The following is a 13,132-nucleotide window of genomic DNA, read 5'->3' as shown; positions in this document are numbered from 1 at the left end:
TGATAACAACAAAAGGACTGCACACGTTTGTGACAACATACATGGGTTCAAGATTCAGATAGGGAAAATACATGAGTACGTTTAGACAAAAACAAACGAGTTGACGCATTCATGGCATTAATATTTATTTATTAAAAGTGACACAAACTCTATCATTAAAATAGATCTCCCAAGCCAGCAATGAACACTCTGCAGCTATGGTTTACATAATGAATGCATGCTACACGATGGGCCCCCCATAGGAACACCCGGCGTAAACAGTTTGCATCTGTTGAGTGGCACTTTTGTACAAGTAGACATCAAATGAGAATATTCAAATCCCATTGCCCCAAGCCCGAAAACAAGGCACCAAGCAACAACTGTGTTATTAGCATTCTCAAAATACATATTACATCACCCGAGCAGACAGGAGCGCCCACAATTTCTGAGAGGTTAGCACCGTGGTTACAGCACTTTGTCCCTATCAAATCCCAGCTGAAGGTCGACTGTGCTCATCATTCCTCTGTGGTTGGTAGAGGATCACTTTGTCCTAAATCAGTAGTCATGTTACAGAGAGAGCTGGCACTGTCATGGGAATTCTGAACTTCGAGTACACACATAGGTCAACCAAAAGATGGGCATACGCATTTGAGAATGTAAACTCCTGTAGCTGATATTTTCCCCTTTTACTGTACGGATGGAAATGACGAACCAATGGGGAAAACCTACAGGTTCTAGATTTGAAGCTTTCGTGACTGCAATGATTCATATTCTTAGGTTTTTTCGGTAAAGTCACGTAGGTATGTGACTTTACCGAAAAAAACCTAAGAATATGAAAACCTACAGGGTTGTTACACTGACTCCTGGGCACATGATTTTGAATTTAGCATTTAAAATGAACATTGAAAAATAGCTTTTAGAAAGTATTGTAACACCACAGGATCTTTCACAAATAAAACTAATTGACCTTTTGGTAAATCTCGCTTTGAAAATTATATGCGGCAACAACATCACTGGCTAGGACACTGGGGCTGGGCCCCAAGGCTGCTGCTGGGGTCAATGACACCATGACGGTGGGCGAAGAGCACTAGGCCCGGTAACTTGGCCATTGTGTGCTTGCCCACCTATCAGCCAGGGGGCAGCACCACACAACTCGGTCCATTTTAAATCCTTTATATTAAGTTCGCATGCTTGCTTGCTTGCGTGCTTGCTTGCTTACGACCGTGCAAATCTTTCGGTCGTTTTTTAACCCACTTCCCGTGATCCAATCGAGCTGACATTTTCTACACAGACTCGTTGTGCCAGACAATGTTCGTGAAAAAAAATTCCCAAAATTTTACGCTTTTTAGGCAAAATTTTTTATTTTACATATATTCAAATAGAACTCATTCATGGCTTTGGCTGAACGTCAGAGTGTAAGAGCCCAGAGCGTAACCCCTCCACAGGCCGTGCGGAGTAGCGCAGTTGGTAGCGCCCTCGCTTCCCATGCCAAAGGTCGTGGGATCGATCCCCGCGTCCTCCACAGGCGAATATATTTTTTTATCCTTTATATTAAGTTCGCTGCCACGCATATAAAGGATTTATAGTGAAAAACTTTGTTTTTACGGGTTATACTTGTTAAATCCTTTATATTAAGTTCGCTTGCTTGCTTACGACCGTGCAAATCTTTCGGTCGTTTTTTAACCCACTTCCCATGATCCAATCGAGCTGACATTTTCCACACAGACTCGTTGTGGGTGACAATTAATGTTCGTGAAAATTTTTTTCCAAAATTTTACACGTTTTAGGACAAAAATATTATATTTAATTACCAATTGCTTAATGCTGCCATGCAATCATCTGACCCATAGGTGGCAGCCATCTCAAGCCAGAGGACGAGAGAACTCTAGCCGCCACGCATATAAAGGATTTATAGTGAAGAACTTTGTTTTTACGGGTTATACTTGTTAAATCCTTTATATTAAGTTCACTTGCTTGCTTGCGCGCTTACGACCGTGCAAATCTTTCGGTCGTTTTTTAACCACTTCCCGTGATCCAATCGAGCTGACATTTTCCACACAGACTCGTTGTGCGTGACAATTAATGTTCGTGAAAATGTTTTTCCAAAATTTGACACTTTTTAGGACAAAAATATTATATTTAATTACCAATTGCTTAATGGTGCAATGCAATCATCTGACCCATAGGTGGCAGCCATCTCAAGCCAGAGGACGAGAGGACTCTAGCCGCCACGCATATAAAGGATTTATAGTGAAATACTTTGTTTTTACGGGTTATACGGGTTATACTTGTTAAATCCTTTATATTAAGTTCACTTGCTTGCTTGCTTGCGCGCTTACGACCGTGCAAATCTTTCGGTCGTTTTTTAACCCACTTCCCGTGATCCAATCGAGCTGACATTTTGCACAGACTCGTTAGGCGTGACAATTTATTTTCGTGAAATTTTTTTTCCCTAACTTTACACTTTTTAGGAAATTGTTTTTATATTTAATTACCAATTGCTTAATGGTGGCAGGCAATCATCTCACCCATAGGTGGCAGCCATCTCAAGCCAGAGGACGAGAGGACTCTAGCCGCCACGCATATAAAGGATTTATAGTGAAAAACTTTGTTTTTACGGGTTAATTTTTTTGAATTCATGATGAACGCCACAAGAGTGACTGGGCAGCCTTATAGCCCAGAGACGACATCTCGAAAGGCCCATCGGATAATTTTATGCCAAACTACGATTTGGTGACTTAAAGCTTTCGTGACTGCAGGAATTCACATTCTTTGGGTCTTTCAGTAAAGTCACGCAGATAGGTTGAAAGAAAATAACAACTATCTACGTGACTTTACCGAAGGACCCAAACAACACAATTTGGTGCCAACATTTCCATAGTACGAGGATGGGCCCCGGTGCCAATACTGCGGCTGCCAATAGCAAACTGTAAAAACTCATGATAGAGCAGTCTTGCCACACATGTGCCGTGGCTCGTGCCTTGAAGGGCTTGCAATTACTGTTAGCCAAGGGCCTTACAGAAATCGCATGCCGAGGCAGGGATCTACACCCGCAGCGCAACGCTCGCGTCATTCTCCCACCCTACATGGTCAGGTGCATGGGTTACGTAGGGAGCTGGAATGAACACCCCTGGAAAAATGATAGGGAAACGGTCTGGGTGGGTGCCAAATCTGTACGACAAGGCCTCATGATCATCGATGTATATTAGTTGACATCGCAGCTCACTCGAGTGGGTTCTGAAACATCAACGGAATGAATAAGCACAACTTGACCAGAGGACTGGATCACAAATGACCTTAGAATCACAAATTTCCAAGTATTCCAGTAACATTGTATACACTAGCATCTATAGTATATACCAATACGAAGGACACGTTGGACACGCATCTGACAACAGTTTTGATTCGTCTTTAAGCACGAATTATTTATACTGTTTGCAGTACATTTTTGGCATTGGTTTTCACGTACATAATTTGTTTGTTTTTGCTCTTGTTAGGGGGTGCAATTACCCAACCCTGCAATGTCACCTCACTAGCGCCACTGCCGATGATCTTGGGCCATAGTCGTCCTCGTCGCTCAATGGGGCCTTCAGCAGCTGAAATAACCAGGTGTGAAGTCATATTCTGACATGGTGGCATGCTGTGACGTGTTGCGGAGCAGCTCGCAGCGCAGTTGCAGGGTGAGCAAGTGTCCTGCGGATCGTTTTCGTGTAGCAATTAATATTCAATAAGTTAAAGAAAACATCGTGAGATCTGGGTGGCAATCGGTCCGAGGAGATGGCGTTCATCTTGTAGAATGGCGACAGGGAAGTGACACGGGGAAGAAACTAGTAAAACGCATAGTAATAGGTTTGTACCCTTTCAACTGGTACAAAAACTGACACCTTTATACAAGGGATCATGTTTGCAATAACCACAACACAAGCAGTCAAAATGCAAACAAAAAGAAACAACTCTGATAATGATGATATGCATTGTCCTTGAAGTTGATTGGTCCACACCCGAGACAGCTTTTCTTAGAGCCTAGTCTCCATTGGTGTTGGACCAGATGACGCAAAAAGTTGAAAGGGTAAAAATCTATTACTATATTTTGCCACTGGTAAAGGAGGTCTCATAGTAGAAAAACGCATTCAAGAATGGGGTACCATGTTCCGAATGCGATTTCATTTATATTTGAAGCAATGCCCAAACTGAAATGTAATACACAAAAAGAATAACATATTTATAATACAAGTGCACTCCAATCATAAACTTTAATAATTTTTCACCCTTTTTATTGTTGAGTTGTAAACACCTAAATGGGTTTGGTGTTAATGATGTGTATAGGTGGTCTCCAGTTTACAACGGTCCGATTTATGAGGATCCACATTTTACGACGTTTATATAATGCCACCATGGATCGATATACGATGCAGAAACTTGATTTACGACACATTTTCTGACAATAACTCCGCACACATCAGTGTGGTTTTCTGATGAGACTTGGCGTGGAGCTTTTGTTATTCTCAAGTGTGGTTGTGGATTTTTAACTATTAAACACCATTAAATACGGCCGATAAAACAGAAAAAAACACATCTGGCAAGCAATGTTTCTGCTACCTACGTAAAGTAGGATCCCATTCATGAAGATCCCATTTACGACGACGGGGATACGCATCGTGTTGTAAAAAGCGGGGATCACCTGCATACGGATCGTAACATTTGCAATCGTTATTTAGCTATTAATTAATATTTAATAACTTGTAGTATGCAGGACATCCCTGTTGACCAGAAAGGCTCTTCCAACAATTAGTCCAACACTGAAGTTTTACTGCACATACAGTTGTTTACAAATAGTAATCAATTCTCACACGCACACTTCAACGCATGGACTGGCAACGTAAGTATTCATTTTAAACTAAAAAAATATTTAAACTATTAAACAACTTTTATGTCACCATGTAAAACCCACTGACCTATAGAGTTCTTTTTCAGAAGCAACCTGGCCACGAATGACAGCTCAACCAAGCGGCTTATCATGTGGAAATGTATCGCAGCCAAATACTCTTAAACGCACGTCGATACTAAATGTGGAGGGAAAAACCGGAGGACCCGGAGAAGAATCCAAGCGACCACGGGGAGAACATTCAAAACTCCAAATATACAGGTGTCAGGGTTGGGATCAAAACCCACGACCTCCTATATACCGTGGCAAGAGAAATAACATCTTGCCACCGGGACAGCCCAGACCGACACACAGCTGCACGCTCGCCAAATAGTTTTGGGACACTCGATGGAAGAGAAGGATTCGACTGTCACAACTGCTGCATCCTTAATTCAGCAGAAATGTCACACCAATCAAAACATTGTTTTCCTGATAAATTAATTGGGGGTTCGGGCCTATAGTGCTGTCAACAACTCTTTAATTAGGCTGGGGATCTCAGTCACATAGGCTTCATTTATAGAGCACAGGCCGCCCCCACTCTCGCCCTCCAATCATTGACTGGTGCCCGATTACATCCAGGGTTGTTGCTATTCCAGGAAAACGATTCTGAAGTTCCATTGACAGCAACGATTTGTTGCACGATTCTGGAAATTATGGCGATCGAACGAATGCTGCTGGGAGGGTTACGCTTTAAAAGATCGGGGTGCTAATCACCGCTTACTTAAAGTTTCAGAAGTAATGTAATCCCTGTATACATTGGCATTATACGTTAAGTCATACAATTATTACAGGCACAATATTCTTTTCAAATGAATATCAGCAGGCACAATGTCAAATCGATTCTTATGCTTATGATACATATGTTGAATGATGCTCGTGAGAATTAACAGTTACAATTTAAGCACATTATGCGTTCATTATGTGCTGCTACAGTATATAAGCTAATACAGAACACAAACTGCACATTTGACAGAAAAAAACCGATAAAAATGAAACGGTTAAAACAAAAGAGTTAAATATTTTAATCTTGAACTGACTCGAATTTTGAATTGACTTATGGAATTGCTACATACCTAAACATTTAGCTTAATTTAAACCTTAGCAACATCGCCCTGTGTACTATGATTATAGGCTTTGTAACGCGAGCCGTATTCATTGGCCGCGGCTGCCCCCCCATTAGCAGAAGCTCTCGACATGATCATCTCTTCACCCCCCCCACTTTTTGTTTTTGGAATCGTTCATGAATGTTTCAGAAACAAATGTAAGGACAGTAATCATAAAAGGTTTTCATCAAGCACACACTAAGTAACAGTAATCTGATTATGCACTGAAAACTGAGTAAATATGAGATTAGGGGGTACCTCCGCTTCTGGCAAATCGCATTACAGTAACATGTTATTCTCCAACTCTGGAAATAAATGACATTACGTAGTCCCAGAATTTACAGCTGGTCCAATCTATCATGACACGGCACACGACTGACAATCTACGGTTATAGGCAACACGACACCCTCAATACACCAAGACCGTACACAACACCTCCCAAGGCTACATGAAGCCCCCACAATCCATCACAACCCCGCTAAGACGACGTCTGATAAAACTGCGTAGCGATTTGCTGTACTGCGCTGCCGTCGAATGGACCCACGTGTGCGCTTAGCGGGCTCTTGCCTAACTTGAGCAACCCCAGCAGCCAACTCGGCAGATTAAACGAGTCCAGGCTTTGCCTGCACAAACAACACATCTTACTGGGAGTCACTGGTTCACAGTTGGCCACAATTAAATGACGGGCGTGAAAGCAATTCGTGTGTTTGGAGACGAGCCGTTTTCTGTCCATCTATATCTACCGAATCAAAGTTCATACCTGTGTGGATACTAGGCGTTGAATTATACGAATATTGATCGATTCATATAATTTCTTGAGCCTACGGCATGCCTAGAAAGTAGCGATTAATGTGCATTCGTAAGATTAATGTACAGTAATGGTTACACGTCACCCCTGCCACCACGAGAGACGCTGACATCCACCAAAATATATAGAGAGAAAAAATCTTGACTCAAATCCTAAATCTGTTGTGACAATTCATCATATCACCCGGTTGGTGGGGGAGGGTGGGATTGGGGAGCGGGAGAATAATTCCACCCACTCGGAGTAGATTGTATATTTGAGGAGGGGTGGGGGGTAAATTGTCATACAACTTGAGCGGCATTTAACGTGGAAAGGGCGTAGATTTAACAAGGCTGGAGAGAAACGTTGCTGGTGATGCAGACAGAGGTATGTTTTGTTTTCCTCTAACAAATGAAACTATCATGCACCGTTTATCCAACACGCGAATTAGGACGTATGTGTGTGTGTGGGTGTGTGTTTATGGTGGTAATTACACGCGATTGATTGTGACGACATACCGTGTGTTTGGCCGGTCAAGTGGGAAGGAGGATATGGCGAGAGGAGTAAGTGGCAGTAAAAGTGTTTGATTTGCGAGGTTGTGCTCATCGTTGTAACCAGCGAGTGGTTTATGGATACCAACTGGGGTGCATTTGTACATTAGCATTTCACAGCGGCCGGCTGCTGCTCGTGATTTTTAACTTCGGAGTATTAAGGGAAGCCTAAAAAAATATTAGGTTCGACGTACAAATCAAAAACCCACAGCCTTTGTAATTTACTCTGCCCGATAACACAAACACAAATACAAGTCGACTGTGTGGGGCAATGGACTCCAGTTTGGGAGGTTGAACAACCCAACTGTTGGGGCTTCTTATATATTGACATCTAGCTCTTGTTAGATATTGCCATTCACAAGAACAAAACGTAAATACCATTCCTTGTTAAGGCAGTGCTCACTAAGGTGGTGGGGTTTTTTTTTTATAATTTGTGCTTCACAACTGTGTCAACTACCTGGCCAGTGCGACGGAGAACCTGGGTTCTTACCCAGGTTCTAACCCTGAGTTCTAACCCAGGTTCTAACCCAGGTTCTAACCCTGAGTTCTAACCCTGAGTTCTAACCCTGAGTTCTAACCCTGAGTTCTAACCCTGGGTTCTAAGTCTGAGTTCTAACCCTGAGTTCTAACCCAGGTCCTAACCCTGAGTTCTAACCCAGGTCCTAACCCTGAGTTATAACCCTGGGTTCTTACCCCGAGTTCTAACCTTGAGTTCTAACCCAAGTCATAACCCTGAGTTCTAACCCTGGGTTCTTACCCCGAGTTCTAACCCTGAGTTCTAACCCAGGTCCTAACCCTGAGTTCTAACCCTGGGTTCTAATCCAGGCAACCGACCATTTCCAAAACTGGGCTCTCAAGTGTACTTTGTTTATGGTCTCAGCTTTGTCATCAATAAACTGTTCAACAAAACCATTAAATTAATATATTGTTCTCTATTCTATTGTCGTGTGTTGCAATATGTTCAGGTCTGCTTGCCAGAAGAAGGCTTCAGGAGAGAGTTCGTGTGGTTTTGCTATTCCTCTGTTCAAGGAGTGCAGGCGACAGTGGTTTACTCTCTGGCCCATTGGTCTCTTAATCCAGAACTTGCCGGCTCTGAAGACTAGAAAGAGAAAAAAAACCCTCTCATTTTATTATTACAAAGTGTTGAACACCTTCTACAGCAGTGCATGTAATAACCACAGCACCAAGTGTGGATGAGAGGGTGTTTAAGAGACTTCAAAGGTAGGACAATGCGACTTCACCTCCTAATGTGGGGGTGACACACGGGAGTTATGAATGGATAATGTGCTCAACCATGAATGAATGGGCACTTTTAAAAATACAACTTGAAACGAATCTCTCGTTTCAATTGAGACATGATGTGCCCATGTATTGAACCGAGATATATTTCGCAGCATCGACCTTCAAACATTTTTTTGTCGCTTAAATGTTACGAATGCGCATGACTGACTGCCGAAGCAAATAATGCAAGAACATAATGCTTAAAAACCCCCACAGACTGATGGGATTGCAATGTTATTGTATTGCCATGTGCACAAAAACACTTCCCTGTTAATGAGCATTATTATAGTACCAACCTTACTACATCTTAAATGTGCTGACAGCCGCGTGGGTGACGATGCACTTCAAGAGTACATCGTGTTACGCTGTCACATCATCATTCTTAGAGAGCCCAGTGGTGTGTGTGGTGCTGCTGGGGGGGGGGGGGTATCTATATCTCTATGAAGACGCTCGTAGGCTCAGGACAGATGAATCGTTCGTGTGGTTGATGCGAGAGAAAGTGAAACACAACGAGAAGAGGAGGCACCGCGTGATGAGCGAGTGGTCACGACCATCGTGGGATTACCACGAACTGTGCACGGCCCCTGCCCAATCAGCCCAGGACTAAGCTGTGGATTCACTGACCCCTTGTTCTTGTTGTTGTTGTTTACACACCACACGATTACTGTCGACGAGGCACTGCGGCCCAATGCCGTCACGTCCACGTCCCGCTGGATTGCCCGTCAACTTTAGTGTTTTACACGAAGCGCAGGTGGACGGACACCTCAAATCAAGGGGTGTACAGAGACGGACCAGGGGATTTGGGTCAGAACACAGCTGGGACATGACGGCAGGTAGAGAACACGGGGAGACAAGACGACAAGCCGACAGAACACACAGGGAACAGAGCACAGCGGATACAGGACACAGAGGGTGGGGGGGGGGCACAACACAGAACACAACACAGACCACAACACAGCACACAGAGGGGACGAGACACAGGACACGGGGGGTGGGGGGGGGGCAGAACACAACACAGAACACAACACAGAACACAACACAGAACACAACACAGAACACAACACAGAACACAACACAGACACCATAGACCAGAACACAACACAGAACACAGAGGGGACGAGACACAGGACACGGGGGGGGGGGGGGTCAGAGGGTAACAGCACAAAGAGGGAACCCAGAGCACAGGCGGACGGGGGACACAGGGAGAACAGCACACACAGAGGGGACGAGACAAAGGGGAACACAGAAGGAGAGCGAACTGAGGGAACAGGGCACTGGGGGTGGGGTGAGGGTGGTGGTGGTGACAGTCGACAGAGAGAGAGAGAGAGGAAGAGAAGTGGGGACCTGCTTAGGCACCAGCTGGTTCTCCTCGCCCAGAGACATGGCTCCTCGGTGGCTCGCTGCTGGCTGCCTGGCTCGCTGCTGGTGCTGTCGGCTGCGTAGCGGTCGAGGGAGCAGTCGAGGGAGCAGCGTCCACAGCTGATCGCCGCCTACTCCTCCTCCTCCTCAGGGCCACATCGCGGATGCCTCTGCCCCCCGCCACAAGCCGCCAAGATGGAGGAGCGGATCTCGCGAGACTTAGAGGGGGGGAGGGGGAAACCCGCGAGAGTTCCGCGCCTCGCGTCACTGCCCACCCCCCTCCCCACGCCCACCCCCCTCACCACTCCCCACGCCCATCCCACTCACCCCTCCCCCACCCCCCTCACCCCTCCCCCACCCCCACCCCCCTCACCCCTCCCCCACCCCCCTCACCCCTCCCCCACCCCCCTCACCCCTCCCCCACCCCCCTCACCCCTCCCCACGCCCATCCCACTCACCCCTCCCCCACCCCCCTCACCCCTCCCCCACCTCCCTCACCCCTCCCCACGCCCATCCCCCTCACCCCTCCCCCACCCCCCTCACCCCTCCCCCACCCCCCTCACCCCTCCCCCACCCCCCTCACCCCTCCCCCACCCCCCTCACCCCTCCCCACGCCCATCCCACTCACCCCTCCCCCACCCCCTCACCCCTCCCCCACCCCCCTCACCCCTCCCCCACCCCCTCACCCCTCCCCACGCCCATCCCACTCACCCTCCCCCACCCCCCTCACCCCTCCCCCACCTCCCTCACCCCTCCCCACGCCCATCCCCCTCACCCCTCCCCCACCCCCCTCACCCCTCCCCCACCCCCCTCACCCCTCCCCCACCCCCCTCACCCCTCCCCCACCCCCCTCACCCCTCCCCACGCCCATCCCACTCACCCCTCCCCCACCCCCCTCACCCCTCCCCACCCCCCTCACCCCTCCCCACCCCCCTCACCCCTCCCCACGCCCATCCCACTCACCCCTCCCCCACCCCCCTCACCCCTCCCCCACCTCCCTCACCCCTCCCCACGCCCATCCCCCTCACCCCTCCCCCACCCCCCTCACCCCGCCCCCACCCCCCTCACCCCTCCCCCACCCCCTCCACCCCTCCCCACGCCCATCCCACTCACCCCTCCCCCACCCCCCTCACCCCTCCCCCACCCCCCTCACCCCTCCCCCACCCCCCTCACCCCTCCCCACGCCCATCCCACTCACCCCTCCCCCACCCCCCTCACCCCTCCCCCACCTCCCTCACCCCTCCCCCACCTCCCTCACCCCTCCCCACGCCCATCCCCCTCACCCCTCCCCCACCCCCCTCACCCCTCCCCCACCCCCCTCACCCCTCCCCCACCCCCCTCACCCCTCCCCACGCCCATCCCACTCACCCCTCCCCCACCCCCCTCACCCCTCCCCACGCCCATCCCACTCACCCCTCCCCCACCCCCCTCACCCCTCCCCACGCCCACCCCCCTCACCCCTCCCCCACCCCCCTCACCCCTCCCCACGCCCATCCCACTCACCCCTCCCCCACCCCCCTCACCCATCCCCACGCCCACCCCCCTCACCCCTCCCCCACCCCCCTCACCCCTCCCCACGCCCATCCCACTCACCCCTCCCCCACCCCCCTCACCCCTCCCCACCCCCCTCACCCCTCCCCCCTCACCCCTCCCCACGCCCCTCACGCCCCTGACCCCTCCCCCACGCCCACCCCCCTCACCCCTCCCCCACCCCCCTCACCCCTCCCCACGCCCACCCCACTCACCCCTCCCCCACCCCCCTCACCCCTCCCCACGCCCACCCCCCTCACCCCTCCCCCACCCCCCTCACCCCTCCCCCACCCCCCTCACCCCTCCCCACGCCCATCCCACTCACCCCTCCCCCACCCCCCTCACCCCTCCCCCCTCACCCCTCCCCACGCCCCTCACGCCCCTGACCCCTCCCCCACGCCCACCCCCCTCACCCCTCCCCACGCGCAACGCGACACCACGCGCGGCTGGCGTCATGACGTCATCGCGTAGGAACTCGGCGTTGACGTCACGCGTCGTGGTTGTATCCCGAGTGTGCGTGGTGACGTCATTTATTTATACTGCAGGAATTCGACGAGCTATGAAGCTCTTTGTTTTTTCACAGACGTCCAGTGCTGTAGATGCGAGCACTTGTATCGGGACGTCACCACGCCAACACCCCCTCCCGTCAATGTCATTACGTAAATTACGTCAAGTGCTAATCGTCTGAATACGTTCCAGACGTCATCGCGTGCAATGTCCTGTCCATTGCGTCTGGGCTTGCCGAACGAGTTCATCGCGTCGCCCGTCAGCGTCTACGTAAGTTCGAAAGTTTAGTGCGTCGTGACGTCAGAACGTCATTTTTGTAGTGACGTCATTTTTGCAGTGACGTCATTTTCGTTTCGATCGACGTTGGGGTTTCTTTTTTTTTTTGGCGGGGAAATATATAATAAATACAAATTTTTAAACACAGAGTTTTATACAACGCCGAATTGTCACGATTACACAGAAATGGTATAAGGCCGAGGATTGTGTGTGACTGCGGGCGAACGGAGGACAACTCGCTGGCACTGTGCAGACACTCCTCTACTTACGAACTATTTAGGTTCCAGAGGGACTGTTCGTAAGTCGATTTGTTCGTAAGTAGAAACTTTTCTCCGGTCGATTCCAAACACGATGTACGCTAAACACGGGGAATGGCTTTAACAGTTGTACAATCTCCTGTAAGGTGTAGATGCCACTGGTTCTTCACGTTCTGCAGACGCCACTGGTTCTTCACGTTCTGCAGATGTAGATGCCACTGGTTCTTCACGTTCTGCAGATGTAAATGCCACTGGTTCTTCACGTTCTGCAGATGTAGATGCCACTGGTTCTTCACGTTCTGCAGATGTAGTTTCGCCGCAGCGTGGAGACGGCAGCTCCGCTACGCAGAAGGGCCATTGCCCGAAACGTCGACTACTATGTATTATTTTCCTTGAGTGTGTTATTGACTAATGTGTTTGTTAATTGTGTAACGTCAAGACTGACAGTCGTGTATGTTTGAACCTAAATGGTTACGTAACAATAAAACACACGACTGCTCCAACAATTGGAACAATCGGCGACGTCCTTGCACTCTTACAGAAGCTTCCTGTTGATCAAACTTGATTTGAAGCTTCCTAT

General features: G+C 48.9%; 1 protein-coding gene across 4 annotated transcripts in view; it reads right to left on the bottom strand.

Annotated features, from left to right (window-relative positions):
- The window catches only part of LOC133351352 (ubiquitin carboxyl-terminal hydrolase 47-like), a 48,435-nt gene extending 38,242 nt beyond the window's left edge, over positions 1 to 10,193 (bottom strand). For 2 of the 4 annotated variants that reach the window (XM_061566482.1, XM_061566483.1), the window contains exon 1: positions 9,968 to 10,193. In XM_061566482.1, the coding sequence (XP_061422466.1) occupies positions 9,968 to 10,006 (39 nt within the window). In that variant the 5' untranslated portion in view covers positions 10,007 to 10,193. The remainder of the gene's footprint in view (positions 1 to 9,967) is intronic. The other 2 variants (XM_061566484.1, XM_061566485.1) reach the window with 1 other exon arrangement.
- Between the last annotated feature and the right edge of the window lie 2,939 nt (positions 10,194 to 13,132).

The sequence above is a fragment of the Lethenteron reissneri genome, chromosome 37 (assembly GCF_015708825.2).
Source record: "Lethenteron reissneri isolate LAM-NWPU_2019-01 chromosome 37, ASM1570882v1, whole genome shotgun sequence".
Taxonomy (NCBI): Eukaryota; Metazoa; Chordata; class Hyperoartia; order Petromyzontiformes; family Petromyzontidae; genus Lethenteron; species Lethenteron reissneri.
This window is presented reverse-complemented; position numbering and strand designations above follow the sequence as displayed.